Source organism: Tachysurus vachellii, chromosome 7 (assembly GCF_030014155.1).
Source record: "Tachysurus vachellii isolate PV-2020 chromosome 7, HZAU_Pvac_v1, whole genome shotgun sequence".
In the NCBI taxonomy this organism is placed as follows: domain Eukaryota; kingdom Metazoa; phylum Chordata; class Actinopteri; order Siluriformes; family Bagridae; genus Tachysurus; species Tachysurus vachellii.
In genome coordinates, this window is record NC_083466.1 from 12,637,652 (window position 1) to 12,656,398 (window position 18,747).

The 18,747-nt window shown below is 35.1% G+C and overlaps 2 protein-coding genes across 2 annotated transcripts; one reads left to right on the plus strand and one right to left on the minus strand.

Annotated features, from left to right (window-relative positions):
- Positions 1-1,927: 1,927 nt before the first annotated feature.
- On the plus strand, positions 1,928-6,372 carry LOC132848070 (leucine-rich melanocyte differentiation-associated protein). Its single transcript, XM_060873575.1, has 4 exons — positions 1,928-2,106; positions 2,317-2,499; positions 2,602-2,679; positions 6,228-6,372. The coding sequence occupies exons 1-4, from the start codon at positions 1,928-1,930 to the stop codon at positions 6,370-6,372; spliced, it is 585 nt and encodes a 194-aa protein (XP_060729558.1).
- Positions 6,373-7,941: 1,569 nt separating this feature from the next.
- Positions 7,942-10,439, minus strand: LOC132848130 (protein phosphatase 1 regulatory subunit 15B-like). The gene is given in 3 exon segments (XM_060873621.1): positions 7,942-8,124; positions 8,667-9,249; positions 10,150-10,439. Coding segments are annotated over 3 exon segments (1,056 nt in total).
- Positions 10,440-18,747: the final 8,308 nt, after the last annotated feature.

An 18,747-nucleotide genomic window follows, 5' to 3' on the forward strand; every position in this document is an offset into this window, starting at 1 on the left:
TCATTTGGGTGACACTGAAGGGTGTGATTATAGACTGTTAGTAGGATACACAAACATTTATATGTAGAATTCAATCAGCTTTACCACTATAGAAAACAACTCAAGAATCTTGCCAATTCATCATCTGCTCTGACCTTCTCATGCTCAATATGTCAATATTTAATAAGCAAAATAAGGCATCTACTTCATATTAACTTGCAGAGATTAAAATAATGTTTTAGACAAAAAATTAGCCAATTTCACAACCTTCTAACATTTTTACTCAGTAGAGATTTAAGATTTTTATTTCTCATGTACACAGTTATACGTACACAGTATACAATTAGCAGTGAAATGAAAACCTGGACAATCCTCCTAGACTGTTCATAAAACTAAAGTAAATTAAATTATCTAAGTTTAAAAATATTAACTGATAAGAAATAAGAGAATAATAAGTAATAAATATGTGATATGCAGTATGTTACCTGCAGTGTGCAGTACTTTCTTAGTAAATCATTGGCCACTACTTAAAGCACCACTAAAAACTGCCATAATGTCGAGACGCTTCAGTGCATTTGACCTATTTCTTTGTACCACTGGCCAGAGTAAAGGGTTAATAAACAATGTAATTATCCAGATCTTGTGATCCTGACTCCAGACATGAAAGAAGGTCTTTATGTGTATAATAAAAGACATTCAGCACACACACACACACACACACACACACACACACACACACACACACACACACATACACACACAGGCACACGCACAACCTACTGGGGAAGCCAGCTTACATCGGTGAGCAGCATTATGTTCATTAATATATAATGTATACTTTTTATACATTTTATCCTATGGTTGCATTAATCCACTATTGTAGCATATTAGTGTGTAACTGCATGGACATTATTCAATTTGTAGTAAATTACTGATGATTAATGGTGATATGAATCCATTTTTCTATTGGGTAGAATGCAACATGATAGATTTGAAAAAAGTCATAACCGACTTAAAAAAACATGGGATTGTTTGAATGTGGAGCTTTAGGTTTAAAAATGAAAATAATATCTATACATAGGTAGTGAGTTTTTCAATTTTATCTCCATATTCGTTTTTTTAATTTTTTTAATTTTTTTTTTTTTTATAATATTTGCTTGACACTTTCTATGTGTATAAAAACCAAAATAAGTACCAATGCTTTCGGTTCATTTATTCACACTGGGATTTGAATCCTACTTTCAATGCAAAATGATATGCCACAAAGCTGCAAATACTCTAAAAAATTTGCAAATGTCACTCTGCTGTTTATTTATAGTCATTGCAGTAAGTACAAAGTTAATAATATTAAGTATTCAAGTTTAGTACATGCCTAATAGTGCTAGGATTATTCCTCAGTTCATAAACTCTGCAGCAAGATTATGTGGCTAAGTGATGCATTATGATATTTTAAAAATTAACTTTATTCCAAACATAAATCCAAGTCAAACTAATAATACTAAGATTAGAAACCAGTACAGCAGCATGACACAGAAAATGCTATAACGCCTGAATATGCACACTATATAGGAGTGTCTCAAATTCACAGAAAATAATTTGGTGGAAACAAGTGGAAATGACAGAGTTCTGGACAAACCTGTGTGCATTATAATATACTGGAATTTCACAAACTGAAGACTGCATATCCTTTCACTTCACAAAATATGCATGTAAATAAACTCCAAATTGACTATAGGTAGGAATGATTGTGAAAATATACTGTATGTGCTCATTGTGTTGTGTGATGGACTGATGTACCATTCAGGCTGTATTGTTCTTTCATGACCAGTTTTCCTGGGATAGACTCCAGATTCATGACTGCATGACTGCATATTGGTATAGAATGCCATGACTGGTCTGGTCAGCTGATCAGTGTTCACTATGTGACCTGACACGGAGAGCTGAGTGTATGGAGGTTGTTGAGAGTAGTGTACTGGAGCCAGGGGCTCCAGGACGCTCCACAATAGACCCAGGGTTGAAGAGGCTCTCCTTTGCATACCAAAGCCTCCTGGAGATTCCTTATGATGCCATTTTCAAACAGCGGAACACACTAGAGGTCCTGGACCTCAGTTATAACCTGCTGGATGAGTATCCTTTCCTGTGCACTTCTTTCTATGTGTGTAAAGCTTATGAAACAAGCATTTAAGGCTATTTCAACTCCAAACATCAGTGTATTTTAAACACAGATTTACATGAACACACACACACACTGTAACACACACCCACAAACCTTCTGGCATGAGTATTTGCCACAAGGTCACCCTCTTATCACATTTTGCCCTAACTCAGCCATTAAAGGAGCCCGGCTCTTCTGGGGGAGCTGGACAAGCTGAGCACTCTCATCCTGGATGGGAACAACTACAGCTCTCATGTCAAGTTCCCCTACATGCCAAGTCTCACTACACTGTGGATCAACAAGAACAAAATAAGCAACCTTCCCATCATAGTTGAAGAGATATGCTGCAAGTTCCCCAATATCAAGTAGGCCTCGCTTGGGCATGTCTGTTTCTGTATTAACAACAGTTGAATCTTCAGTGTTCTTGAGTCTGAGCAGATGCTGAATATGTTGTCGTCTGATTACAGAATACTTAGTATGATGAACAATGAGGCAGCACCCAGTTACTTTAATGGAGGCAGTCTGACCCAGTACATTGATTACAGGTAAATCAAACTACTCAAAAATCCCCACATATAAAACAGTTCAATTTTAAATGACCAACCTAATAAACATTGGTTTGTTTCAGTGGTTTAAAGATTGAAGAAGATTAGGATGCAGAAATAAACAGCACATGACTTCAGATGTGTATATACTACACCACTTAGTGGTCGTCATGTATACAGCTACGTTCTTCATCAACATTTAGATACAGACATATTCTACTAATATAATTATACAAAAATATTATATAATAATATAAACACTGTGACAGTAAAGGAAGAAAATCAGTAGTTTTTGGGAGGAATGTCACATCAGCCATTTTCTGATAGAAGTGTACATAATTTAATTAATTTTTAAACTTATTTTTCTCAGATTCAAAATCAGAGGAAAATCTGATTTTTTTTCCAAAAAAAAATTAAGTTTCTAGATTACTCATGTTCATGAAAATATACATGTGCATTCCTATCCCTATTTAGATGCTTATTACAGATGTTATTTTTCCCAAATGTTAATACAAATTTGATTAACAATTGTAATTAATTAATTATTATAAAATAATTTGATTTTATATAAATGTTAGATTTTCCTTTGAAACAAATTGCAAAAAAGCACATAGTACGTTTAAGTCTCTTCCTGTTAAATACACATTGAAATGAAGATTTTGACATCAGATTTGTGATAGATTTCTGAGTTAGTAATAAAAGCACACAAGAATATGAGCAATCTACATGACTGTGATATCTATTGCTTTACAAAATGACTAAATCCACATGTACTCTGTTGTTTTAAGAATGAAGTATGTGTAAGTATTTGTAACCGGGTCATGTTTTAAGTGAATGTTTTACGTTTGAATGTGAAAAGTAGTAGTTGTCGTGTATATATTTAGAAACCAAAGATTACACTGACATAATTTTGTAGGACTTATGTGGTATATTATGGGTTACATGATAAAAACCAGGAAAGTTACAGAAACATGATGGCTGTGTCTTGGATTTTCATCTAATGACATTGTAAGGTTATAAATCATTACAAATAACAATGTCAGATTTCTTCAAAACAATATTTTACATTAGATGAAATTCTATGACTAAGTTTAAGTAATTGTGCTGGATTACAAAATGCTAATTATGAACATGTTAGCTTAATGAACAATACTCATGGGGAATGCACAAAGTTTACTTTAATCTCAAGTTTACACATGCAATGTTTTTTTTTATGAAAATGAAAGAGATCAATTTTATAGACATAATATGTGGGAAAGCAGCCACACACAAATGTGCTACATGGTAACAAGCTCTTTTGTGCTATCTAGCTATGCACAAAGAACCCTGAAGACACTTGTGTGGGCATTTCACCTGCCACACAATATCACCACTACCGTGTTGTATATTTATTTCAATTCACTTTAAATTTATTTGTATACTGCTTTTAACAATGGACATTGCCTCAAAGCAGCTTTACAGAACATAATACAAAAAAGTAATAATACACAAATATTAATATAACACAAAATTTGAATTTATTGAAGATGCAGGACAACCACCTAGTAATGCATTACAATAGTCCAGTCTGGAGGTCATGGATGCATGAACTAGCTTCTCAGCATCAGATACAAATAGGATGTTTCTTAGCTTGGCAATATTTCTAAGGTGTAAGAAGGCTGTTTTTGTAATATGTGCGATATGATTTTCAAAAGACAAGTTGCTGTCTAATATAACACCCAGGTCTTTCACTGTTGAGCTAGTAGTAACAATACATCTTTTAAAAGTCATCAGAATTTAACAATAAATAATCCAATCTTTACAGGTCATCCAAACCTTTATATCTTTAATGCACTCGGTTAACCTAGACATTTTAGATATTTCATCTGCTTTTGATGAGATATATAGTCAGCATTGACTATAACATTGAGTATTGACAGCATAACAATGGAAGCTAATCCCATGCCTTCTAATGATGTTTCCCAATGGAAGCATGTAAATTGAGAAAAGCAGAAGTTGTAGAACTGATCCTTGATGGACACCAAAATTAAATGGCAATAAATTGAAAACTACAAAATGGTATCAATCAGACAAGTAGGATCTAAACCAACTTAAAGCCTGTCCCTGAATACCTGCCTAATTTTGAAAGTGATTTAGAAGAATGTTGTGATCTATAGTTTCGAATGCAACATTAAGTTCAAGTAGAACTAATAGTCTTGGTCTAAAGCTAAAAACAAGTAATTCGTAACTTTAACAAGTGTAGATTCTGTGCTATGATGGAGCGAGAAACCTGACTGAAACGCTTCAAAGTTATTGTTCTTGCAAGAAGGAGCACAGTTGAACAGACACAACCTTCTCTTATATTTTGGATGTAAACGTAAGGTTTGAAATGGGTCTGTAATTTGATAGGTAGTTAGGGTCTAAATTCATTCATTCATTCATTTATTTATTTTCTACCGCTTATCCGAACTACCTCGGGTCACGGGGAGCCTGTGCCTATCTCAGGCATCATTAGCCTGTGCCTATCTCAGGCGTCATTGGGCATCAAGGCAGGATACACCCTGGACGGAGTGCCAACCCATCGCAGGTCACACACACTCTCATTCACTCACACACTATGGACAATTTTCCAGAGATGCCAATCAACCTACCATGCATGTCTTTGGACCGGGGGAGGAAACCGGAGTACCGGGAGGAAACCCCCGAGGCACGGGGACCCTGGAGGTGTGAGGCGAACGTGCTAACCATTAAGCCACCGTGCCCCCCAGGGTCTAAATTAGGTTTCTTAATTAGGTTTCTTTATAACTGGCAACTTGAAGGATTTATGAACGTGACGTAAAGATAATGAGGAGTTAATAATATTAAGAAGTAACACTTATTTCAGTAATATAGTTGGAATGGGATCTAACAAACATGTTGTTGATTTAGCTGTAGTAATAAGTTTATCTAGCTCTTACTGTCCTATACTTGTAAAGCACTCTAGTTGTGAATGTAGAGCTTTAGGTGAGACTGGATCACAAGATGCTGTCACGGGTTGAACATCAACTATTTTGTTCCTGATACTTTCAATTTTATCAGTGAACAGGAATAGTGTTAGAGATATCTCATTTTTTGTTAATTTTGATAAATAAAAACCTAGAATTATTTTGGTTATTTTCTATGAGTTTGCTCAGGTGCTCAGCTCTAGCAGCTTTTAGAGCCTGTCTATAGCTGGACATACTGTCCTTGTCTGCAATTCTAAAAACCTCTAGTTTACTTTTTCTCCACTTTCCTTCGAGATTACGAGTTGCACTTTTACAGGTCTGAAAATGACATTTATACAATGGTGCAGGTGTTTTGTCTATAACCTTCTTTAATCGTATGGGGGCAACAGTGTCTAATGTGCTAGTAATGTACAGTCTAATAAGCTCACGCTTCTTGATATAACACTTTTGCTTACATTCATTTTAAATGAGCTTAAATGTATTTCTTTCTCAACCGAGAACAGAAATTTGGGGTTTTGAAATTTTGCAATTAAACAAAGATTCCTATTGATTTCAAAATAATTTGGGTCCACTTATATTTTCCAGGCAGTATGTTATAAGTCAGATCCCCAGTCTGGAGGTGCTGGATGACACCGAGGTGCAGGAGAAAGATAGAGCACAGGCCAGGAAGACTTACTGGATTCAGAAGAGCAGAGATGGTAGTAAAAGAAGGAAGGAGCTCCATCACTGACAGTTTCTACATCTAGCTGATGCTACTGAGCTCTTCGTCAAGCTTGACCTGTTTCTTTATTGTTGCTAAGAAATACCCATGCAGATGAACATGAAATAGCTCACAGCTGCATTGTGTTGATATGCAATGACATAAAATCTAGCCAGACACAAATGCAAGATAATTGTTGTTTTACACTTAAACCAACTTTCTTTATTTTTTTTATAATGAATGTTGAACATTTCATATTCCACAATACTTTGGAACATATCAGTGAAGTACCATATATGAGGAATGGACCGTGGGTGGGGAGCAAGTACATCGCAGGACCCTCATTCACAATTTAAGAGTAGATAATGGGAGAACATGTGAAAGCTCACACAGACTTGGCTTGGCTTCCCAATAGCTTGTATAGGTTTAATACATGCAAGAAAATGTTTAACTATAAAAGTAATCTCATCACAAAAAAGTGACCTGTGCACCACAAATTTGGGAGCTGGAGGTGTGCTGGTGTCTTAGCACCTCTCTGATCAGACATCAACTCCACCCCCCAATAAAAATGGCAAATAAGCCAAGTGACATAAGGATAGTCTTAATAAGGAGTTTTTACATAAAGAAAATTAAGATTTCCCTTTTGTCTCATGAAAGTGATTCATGAGAGATTTTGAGACTGTGGCTATCAAACTGAAAACATAAGAATATGATGGTTGATAAGTGTCATTTATTGACCTGAGTTTGCTAATGTTTGCTTTATAGAGATATGACATAATATGATATTTTAGCTGTGTATTGCTCTGTGATTATCGTGGTGAAAGGGTGGTTTTGTCCACAATAAAAAAGGCTCAAAATGGCTTATTTAGTCCACTTTGCCTGTATAATGTATAACAATCCTGCAGGTTTTGGAATTCACTGGCTAGTTCACTTTCACTTGCTTTCTCTTTCCTGCTCTGTCAGATATACTCATTTCTGTCAGAGTGTTACTAGTTTACACATTTTGTTCAAATCCCAGTATTATCAAGCTTGCATTGCTGGATCCTTGAGCACAACATTTTTGTGACACCAGCCAAATTAGGTCATGTGATCTTTATTTAACCACAATCACAATCTAAAATACCATCAGAGTGGCTCCTCAGTCTGTCCAAAACTCTGGCTCTGTTCATAGCAGTGTGTACAATGACTCTACACTTGTGCTTTATTTTTCCTGGTCTTTCCTGGTCTACTCATTTCTGTAAGCAATTAGATCAAATCCCAATACTACCAAGCTGGCATAGCCAGATCCTTGAGCAAAACATTTTCAGATAAAAGCACAAGCTAAATGGGCAAATTTAGTTCAAAAAGTTCATGTAATCTTTATTTAACCAACAAAAAGTGATTCACAGTGCAGTAACTTCAGTGTATTGAGGTAAACATAATAGAACCATATATGCAAAATATATAAAAAAAAAAGCTGCCACAATTTTATTACTTTTATATATATATATATATATATATATATATATATATATATATATATATATATATATATATATATATATATATATACTACAAAGGTTTGCAATCACTGAACTTCTAAAATATGAGAGTGGCTCCTCAGTCTGTCCAAAACTCTGGCTCTGTGCTGAGCTGTGAGACACGGGCTGATGAGCTCTCCAGCTTTCTCAACTCTCTTTTTGAAATGGTCTCTATTTCTCGGCATCTCCATAAAGCACGACCCTGGCTTGCAAAGCCCCATGCCTCGTGGGTGTGTATGGTCACCACCTCACTGAAATGCACCTGGAAATGACGAATTCAGAGTGAGAAACAAATTCTGACAAATAAATGTAAATAAGGAAAATTAACACACCAACATGGTGCATATCAAAACTCAGAAACCTCTAAGAAACGATTAGTAAAATGCATAATGCTGCGAGCAGACATTGTACTGCTTTTAATTGCATATACAACTTACACACATGTATTTGTTATACAAATTGAGTCCTATTTGAACCTCATCATTAATTGTGACATTTTGAAGAAAAGAAATCATAACATTTTTTGTAGTCAAGAGCAGCCAAGTTGGAATTCATCATCCTTTCTTGTGACTTGCACACTGTTGCATCACTATCCTCAGCAAGCAGTGCTCTGTTTAGGAATCTTTCCCTGTAACCAAGACTTAATACTGCAAATATTCACTATTCTTTTGATGTATATACAAGTTGACAAACAGTCAGTCACTCAATTCTTATATCCAAATATCCCCCCGAATATCTTGCCACCTGATTACATACAATAAACCCATGATGTAATATTGATGTAATATAGACATACCTTCTTACCTTTGTATTCTGGTCAGGATTGTGCTCCTCAACCTCTCTGGCTGTGGGGCTGGAAGGTGTGTGGTTTTGTTTAACCTCTGATGCCTTTATTTTCAGTCCAGCAGGGCAGGAGAAGCAGAGTGGACTGTAGGGATCACTGTTGTTCATGAAAGAGTCCCATAACTCGCTGTTCTCTGGAGACATCTCTGAATCGCCTTCATCTGACCAATCAGAATCTTCTTCCTCACTCCATTCAGGTTCTGTCTCTTGATGATTAGAAGGAACAAGTTCATCATCACATTGATCACTGTCTGAAGCTTTTACTTCAGCAGGGCAGGAGAAGCAGAGTGGACTGTAAGGATCACTGTTGTTCAAGAAGGAGTCCCATAACTCTCTGTTCTCTGGAGACATCTCTGAATCTCCTTCATCTGACCAATCATTATCCTCTTCCTCACTCCTTTCAATTTCTGTCTCTTCAGAATAAGAAGGAACAAGTTCATCATCATCACAATGATCACTGTCTGAAGCTTTTACTTCAGCAGGGCAGGAGAAGCAGAGTGGACTGTAGGGATCACTGTTGTTCAAGAAGGAGTCCCATAACTCTCTGTTCTCTGAAGACATCTCTGAATTTCCTTCACCTAACCAATCATTATCCTCTTCCTCACTCCATTCAATTTCTGTCTCTTCAGAATAAGAAGAAACAAGTTCATCATCATCACAATGAACACTGTCTGAAGCTTTTACTTCAGCAGGGCAGGAGAAGCAGAGTGGACTGTAGGGATCACTGTTGTTCAAGCAGGAGTCCCATAACTCTCTGTTCTCTGGAGACATCTCTGAATCTCCTTCATCTGACCAATCACTATACTCTTCCTCACTCCATTCAGGTTCTGTCTCTTGAGAATCAGAAGAAACAAGTTCATCGTCGTCATCATAATTATCATCATCTTCATCATCATCACAATGATCATTCTCTGAAGCTTTTACTTCAGCAGGCCAGGAGAAGCAGAGTGGACTGTAGGGATCACTGTTGTTCAAGCAGGAGTCCCATAACTCTCTGTTCTCTGGAGACATCTCTGAATATCCTTCATCTGACCAATCACTATACTCTTCCTCACTCCATTCAGGTTCTGTCTCTTGAGAATCAGAAGAAACAAGTTCATCGTCATCATCATAATTAGCATCATCTTCATCATCATCACAATGATCATTCTCTGAAGCTTTTACTTCAGCAGTGCAGGAGAAGCAGAGCGGACTGTAGGAAGCACTGTGGTTCAATAAGGAGTCCCATAACTCTCTGACCTTTGAAGACATCTCTGAATCTCCTTCGTCTGACCAATCAGTATGCTTTTCCTCACTACATTCGGTTATTGTCTCATGATGATTAGAAGGAACAAGTTCATCATCATCATCACAATGAATATTGTCAAAAGCTTTTACTTCATCAGGGCAGGAGAAGCAGAGTGGACTGTAGGGATCACTGTTGTTCAAGAAGTAGTCCCATAACTCTCTGTTCTCTGGAGACATCTCTGAAGCTCCATCATCTGACAAATCTTCTTCCGGTCTCCATTCTGTTTCACAGTGGCTATGATCATCCTGCAGAACTTCTGTCACTGCCAGCTGATCAGTATTGATCATTGCCTTTATTTGTGGATTTACAGTTTTCTTCAAATTGGTGGCCATATTGATTTCACTGTTCCTGGTCATGACCACTGTTTCTCTGTTAAACAAGAACATGTTTATGCTTAGTAACTGTTATAGAGTTATTTTCTTTAAAATCTTATACTCTTGTTTCATTTAATATGAGTATAGAATTTCACTCTCTTTTTTTCATTATTTTTTATCAGAACAAGGTGCACTCAAAGTACTGAGTGACAAAAAAGTACCTTCAAAGACTTTCCTTTTTCACATTCCCCCCCACAAATTCCTATCCTAACCTGATCCTCCCATATGCCGGGGGATAGGTCCTCAAAGAGGAAAGAGTTCATTCTTCTCAATATAGGTTATAAAAAGGGTCTTGTTTTGTAAAATGTTTTGGTTGATCCCATGAGAAAATATTTGTTTGTTTAGTTTTCAGAAACATCTTTAAATCATTAAGCCAAGATTACAGTTTAGGTGGAATTGCTTTCCATTCTAAAATAATTCTTCTAGCTATTAATGTTACAAATGACAATGCATCCTCTTTATCTTTACTTATGTGAATGAGACCGAACAAAGACATTTTGGGTTATGGAGGATTCTTAATTTAAATGCAAAGTTAAAAAATTCTAAAATTTAAAACCAAAATTGTCTATATATTAGATCTGCCTATGATGAACTGCAACAATAACACGTTTCATCTATATTTGGGTAAGGTTTGGCCAGTTTGCTTTTACTATAGTGAATACAGCAGAGAACCTTCATCTGAATCTGAGCCTTGCACAAGATGAAGTCCTATTTATTGTCAACAAATTTATCCCAGATGCCATTGGATATGTCAATTCCTAACTCTCCGATCCAAGTCTAGTCGTGATTCAGAGGGCATTTGAAAAAATACAGATCAATGGGCTTGGATAAAGTGACAAAAGTGAAGGCAGCAAAAATTTACTTTTGAAGATTAAACTTTTGAACCAGACCATTGTAATTCGCAAAAATATTATTAGTGAAAATGTCACTACACTTAACTACGCCAAGGTCCTGCCATTGCTTGAAAGTAGAATCTAGCTTGGCAGCTGGAAAAAGATGATTATTGAATATGGGGAAGTCTGTTAGCTGAAATGCTTGCCTAAATTGATTATGTATTTCAAATCAAATCAAATCATTTTGAGAGTCAAAATTACAACTGGATTTGAAGAGAACTGTGATGGTGAGATTGGTGACTTCATTGTTATCAGCACGGCCAGTGATGTTGATTTTGCAAGAATTAGCTTCTGCTTCACACCATTCTAAATTCAGGGACTGAAACTAATAAATGACTTTTTGTAAATACGCTGACCGATAAGAATTGAACAGATTTGGGAGAATAAATCCTTCATCCTTTTTAGATCTTTCAAGAATCTCTGTATGTATTCCTGATTATGATGTGCTAAATGTCAAGTTTGTATCCATAATCTGATCTGCCATGTGATATTTAGGGCAAGAAGACGACCTGCATTTTCACCATTTTCATAAAACCTGGCACGGCCAAAAACTAAATCAATTTTTTTCTGTTGATAATAAATCAGATTTTGTCTTAAGGCTCAGTTTGTCTTTATATAGTTCTGCTGTTGGGGCTATAGCGTACCGATAGTCGATTTTCTGTATAGATTTGATAAGTTTCTCTTGTGTTTGTTTGCTTTATTCATTACGTGAGGCAGAGTATGATATTATTTCTCCCCTTATTACAACCTTGACCGTCTGCGATAATAGTGATGGTGATATAGAGTCTGTATTTTTTATATGTTAGTAGAAAATTGTCAATTGCACAGGATATAAATTGGCAAAGACTGTCATCTGTAAGTAAAGTTGTGTTTAGTCTACATGATAACCTTGTTAGGTAGTTAAAAGAAAAACAAATATCAAGCATTAGGGGTGTGTGATCTGATTCAACAATGGCAGAATACTACTCTATAAAAGGCAGGTATAAGCCTTTTTATCAGTAAAGAAATAATCTATCCTTAAGTACATGGACAAGTGAAAAGCAAGAGAATTCTTTTTGTATCAGGAAATTAAAAACCTTCATGGATCTTCACAGCCAATTTGAGTCATATACCCAGCAGAAATCTGAGATCTTTTTAAAGAGGAACACTTTTAGGGTTGGAGCAATCCATGGCTGTATCCATCACACAGTTCAAATCTCCACTAAATATATGATGGCAAGAGATCAAATCCGGCAACAAAGAAATACTTTTTAAACACAGTTCACGTCAAAAACCTCTGTAAGGTTCATTAGGTCATGATATTTCTGCTGTGAATATTCTAGTTTTATATCCACAGTTGAGATTTACCAGATTGTGTGGTCACCTGGGATCCAACCCAAAGTCAGTTTTCTAATATTTTTGGAAGATACTATGAACAACATGTATTTTCACGTTATTTGAGTTGGACAAAACTTTTAACTAGAACAGAGCCACTCTTACCTCTGATAAATAATGTCTGTCTGATGCTCCAGTAATGATTTCTAGCTGAAAAACTATTACCGCTTGTACCATCGATAGGTGTCGCTGTTTTCCGGGTAAAAACCAGTGGCAGAATGAAGTAATTCGCATTGAAATCAGCAACAATCTATTTTCGAATTTGAAAGCATCAGCTGTTTATATTTAAAAAGTCTGTCTGACGTAAACAACAGGAGGCGGGGCGACAGATGTAAACAAGGGAACCCAAAATATACACAAAATATATACCATAAATAAATAAATATAAATAAATAAATAAATAAATAAATAAGACATGGTTTAGTTTCTTGCCCCTGCCAGGTTTGACTCTCACAGACACTTTTTTATTGATTGCATAACAATATATATATATATATGTAGAGAGAGAGAGAGAGAGGGTCATAGTATATTCAATTAAAAACAAAATTAATTAAAAAAAAACTAAGCTATGCAGTGGATAACTTACAAAAAGGATTCAAAGATCCTATACGTGCTGTTTTCTTGTTTTATTATTACTTTTATTTCTTATATCTTTTAAGACCTCGATGTAAATGTTGTGGTTGCTAAGCAGTTCTTGGTTGTTATTATCTGTTGTAGTAATACTGTCATAAAGTCAGGCTGATGTGCGCGCTTCACACTTGTACCATGTTCTGTTGTTGTCGATGGAGATTTTAGAGTAAAGTATTATTTACCCGAAGCTCTATTTCTATGTGATTTTTTTTAACATAACATTGTTAATACAACAAAAATATATCTTTACCTGAGAGTCGAATCCTTAGTTTTGTAAATTTAAATATTAGATACAGTAATCAAAATAAATTGGGGTAAAATGTTAATTATTTCTCTCCTTGTTATATTTACACATCTTAATACCTAAATAATCTACCATCTCCTTTATTGGAATACCAATATGTTATTATTATGACATGGGAAAAAAAAATGGGAAAAACATTTTTATATATATATTTAAGCACAAACCAGATACAGATAAGAAAATATTAAGGTAAACCAATGGCTTTTTAAATTTCAGATTGCATGAAAATGTGTTTGTCTTTGGAATTTTGCATGTGATCCCAAACTTTTCAGTGGTAATGTACCTGCAAATTCTTTTTACATCATTATTAATTAGTGTAATCCGATATCCTTTTTGAGCTTATAATAAATTTATCAGACCTTGTCTCAGTAAATTGGTAAAGAGCTTCTTTAAAGAGAAATTATTAATACAATTCACTAATTGAACCATCATTCCCAGGTGACTCCTCCAGCTTATTGTCAGTTAATTATGGGGTCTCTCAAGGATCAGTCCTTGGACCCCTGCTTTTCTCAATATACATGCTTCCGTTAGGGAACATTATTAGAAGACATGGGATTAATTTCCACTGTTATGCTGACGATACACAGTTATACATCTCACCAAAACCAGATGAAATAGCTAAATTGTCCAAATTAACTCAGTGCCTTAGAGAGATAAAAGATTGAATAAGCCGCAATTTTCTGTTATTAAACTTCGATAAGACAGAAACACTACTTATCGGTCCAAAAACCAGTACACAGAAGCTCTCACAATTCAACTTACATTTAGAGGGATGTACTGTTACTAGTACAGTAGCTCGACAGAGAAAGACCTGGGTGTTACGTATATTAGACAGCAACTTGTCTTTTGAAAATCATATTGCCCATATTACAAAAACAGCCTTCTTACACCTTAGAAATATTGCCAAGCTGAGAAACATCCTGTCTTTATCTGATGCGGAAATGCTAGTTCATGCTTTCATGACCTCTAGACTGGACTATTGCAATACATTACTAGGTGGTTGTCCTGCATCTTTAATAAATAGGCTACAGTTAGTCCAGAATGCAGCTGCCAGAGTTCTTACCAGGACAAGAAAATATGATCATATAACCCCAATTTTATCATCTCTACACTGGCTACCTGTTAAGTTTAGAATTGATTACAAACTGCTGCTACTCACGTATAAGGCTCTTAATGGTTTAGCTCCCATGGATCTAACTAGACTTCTAACACGTTACAATCCTTCACGCTCTATGAGATCACAAAACTCAGGACTTCTGGTAGTTCCAAGAATATCAAAGTCTACTAAAGGCGGTAGAGTGTTTTCATATTTAGCTCCCAAACTTTGGAATGGCCTTCCTGATAGTGTTCGGGGCTCAGACACACTTTCCCAGTTTAAATGTAGGTTAAAAACTCATCTATTTAGTCAGGCGTACACATAATACATCCCATAATATTGTGCACTATTATATCAGACTTGCACATTTTATGAACAGCAGATATGTTAATCCCTCTCCACTGCTTCTCTCTTTCTACCCATCCTGAGGCATCCAGAAACTGTACCAGCTCCTTCCGTGCGATGAAGATTTTGGACCTCCACTGAGATGAGGCCGACTCTGAGGACTCTGTGAATCCTGAGGCATCTAGAGATTTACCAGCTCCAGTCAGACTCTGCGATACTAAAGAGGAGATATAAACTCCATGTGATCTTTTGCATCTATATAACATTTGTTTGACTGTATTTTTATAATCACACCCTCCAGTGTTGCCCATATGAGGATGGGTTCCCCTTTGAGTCTGGTTCCTCTCGAGGTTTCTTCCTTTACCGTCTAAGGGAGATTTTCCTTGCAAATGCTGCCTGAGTCACCTCAGACTTGCTCATTGGGGATAAATACATACACATTGTGAACTAAATCTATCTAATATTAATTTTGAATTTTGCATTCTATTAATCTTTATATTGTTCTTTATATTAACCTTTTGTTCTATGTTTACATTCTGTAAAGCTGCTTTGAGACAATGTCAATTGTAAAAAGCGCTATACAAATAAACTTGAATTGAATTGAATTGAATTTAACTTATTGTCTGAGTTTGTTAATGCCGTGAAGTTTATCTTGGTCGCACATTTTAATAGAAAAATATTTAAAATATTTTGTACTCTTTTCCCTTCCTCTAACCATTTCTTTCTTGATCTTATGAAGGCACCCTATGCTTTATATTCATATATTCCATCTAGGACTAATTGTAGTTGTAGTCATTTATTTTTACATTCTTGATCTATATTACATTTTCCAAGGCTTATAATTTTATATTTTTTCTTTTATATCTTGCTATTTCTTTTCCTCTACTTATGGCTAAATTTCTGATTTTACTTTTCAATGATTTCCAGTTAAAACAAAAAATATTAAATTTGCCTCAATAAAGCAATCTATGATAATTTTTCTTGAAACCTCATTAACATAATTTGTTAATTCCCTTGAAATGAAGAAATAATCTATTGACTGTTGTGGAAGATCTTTTTTACACCATGTAAACTGAATATTTTCTAGATACCTATGTCTCCACAGACCTGTTACTTGGATGGGGTGGCAAACAATTCTTTTCTGAATCCCATATTGTATTGAAATGGATCCGGAAAGAAACTGGATAATGACGGTTCTCTCTCTAGTGCTGCTTTCTTCCAGTTTACTTCCAAGCTGGTGTACTATGTCTACCTATAAGCCAGTTTAAAATGTATCCAGCTGAGACACTTTATAAAAACGTAGTATTGTTAATTGTAATTAAGTTTCTCTAGCAAATTAGGTAAGCAATCTTGAAAAAGATTGAAAACCAAGATCAAAAAATCTTGAAACCATTATTTTGGTTTATATTTAATATTATACCTTAATCTTATTGAAATTTAATTAATTGCTTTTTCAAAACAAACAAACATTTTGTTTCTTACATTTTTATTTATATGTTTGAAGACCATCATTCAGCTATGGTATACTGTATACATTAATCATTACTAAATCTGTGTACTTAGTATACTAAGTATTTTAGTATTTTTCACTACATTTTGTAAAAAAAAAAAAAAACACAATCTTATTTTTAATTTAATGGTTTTTTTTCACAAAATGTAGTCATGTTCATGAACTTCTAACATTTTTACTCAGTAGAGATTCAAGATTTTTATTTCTCATGTTATATAGAGTGTTCAACTAGCAGTGAAATGAAAACCTGGAAGATGAAAAGACTGAAAATGAAAAGACTAAAGTATCTAAAGTAAATTAAAGAATTTAAGTAAAAAATGATTTATAGTAATAATAAGAATAATAAACAATAAATATGTGATATGCAGTATGTTATGTTGCCTGCAGTGTGCAGAACTTTCTTAGTAAATCATATCATTGGCCACTACCAAAAACACAACTAAAAACTGCCATAGTGTGGAGAAGCTTCAGTGCATTTGACCTATTTCTTTGTACCACTGTCCAGAGTAAAGGGTTAATAAACAATGTAATTATCCACATCTTGTCATCCTGACTCCAGACATGAAAGAATGTCTTTATATGTATAAAGACATTCAGCACACACACACACACACACGCACACACACACACACACACACACACACACACACACACACACACACACACACACACACACACACTTTCAAACAGCGGAACACACTAGAGGTCCTGGACCTCAGTTATAACCTGCTGGACGAGTATCCTTTCCTGTGGACTTCTTTCCAAGTGAGTAATAAATTGAATTATGTATCAACTTATGAAACAATCATTTAAGGCTCTTTCAACTCCAAACATTACTCTATTGTAAACACAGACTTTACATGAACACACACCCACTGTAACACACACCCACAAACTTTAATGGAGGCATACTTTAATGGAGGCAGTCTGACCCAGTACATTGATTACAGGTAAATCAAACTACTCAAAAATCCCCATATATAAAACAGTTACATTTTTATTGACCAAGCTAATAAACATTGGGTTGATTAGGTAAATGACCTCAGATGTGTATTCTACTACACCTAGTGGTCATCATGTATACAGCTACGCTCTTCATCCACATTTAAATAAGACATATTCTACTAATAATTATACGAAAATATTATATAATAATATAAACATTGTAACAGTAAAGGAAGCTCATTTGAAACATTGAGACAAGAAAATCAGTAGTTTTTGGCAGGAATGATGGTGATAACATCAGTCATTTTCAGATAGAAGTATACATAATTTTATTCATATTTCAAAAAAATTCAGTTTCTAGATTACTCGTGTTCATGAAAATGTACCTGTGCAATGCTATCCCTATTTAGATGCTTATTACAGATTTTATTAATTAATTTATTTCTATTGTTTACAAATGTTAATCATTTTTAAATGTCAGATTTTATTTAAATGTTCTGAAATAAATTGCAAAAAAGCAGATAGTACGTTTGTCTCTTCCTGTTAAATACACATTGAAATGAAGATTTTGACATCAGATTTGTGATAAATTTATGAGTTAGTAATAAAAACACTGTAAAGTGTGAAAAAGGATGGAGTATGTGTAAGTATGTGTAACCGGGTCATGTTTTAAGTGAATGTTTTACCTTTGAATGCCAATAGTAATTGTTGTGTATATTTTAAGAGCCCAAAGACTACACTGACATAATTTTGTAGGAATTGTCACAGAACCGGGAAAGTTACAGAAACATGATAGCTGTGTCTTAGAAAGAGAAAAGTTAGAAAAGATTATAAATCATTGTAAATAAAGATGTCAGATTACTTTAAAACAATATTTGACAACATTAGATGAAATTCTATGATTAAGTTCAAGTGGATTACGAAATGATAATTATGAACATGCTAGAATAATGAACAGTACTCAAGGGGAATGAACAAAGTTTACTTTAAATTCAAGTTTACACGTGGAATGTATTTGTATTGTATTTGTATATGAGGGAACTTGACGCTGCATCAGGGCTGATACTATGGGAACCCCAGTACCCACGCCTCCACGCACCAGTCGATGACTGTGCCAAAGGAGGTGAAAGAGGAGGAGCAAACTGGGAACAGAACAACAATAGCCCTGCAGGACCTGGGACCCTGGAGTGGGGTGTAAGTCTAGGTTATAGAACCTGAAAGGTGTGTGGAGAAGACCAACCTGCCGCAGCACAAATATCTTCAAGGACGAGGCGATTCCCCTA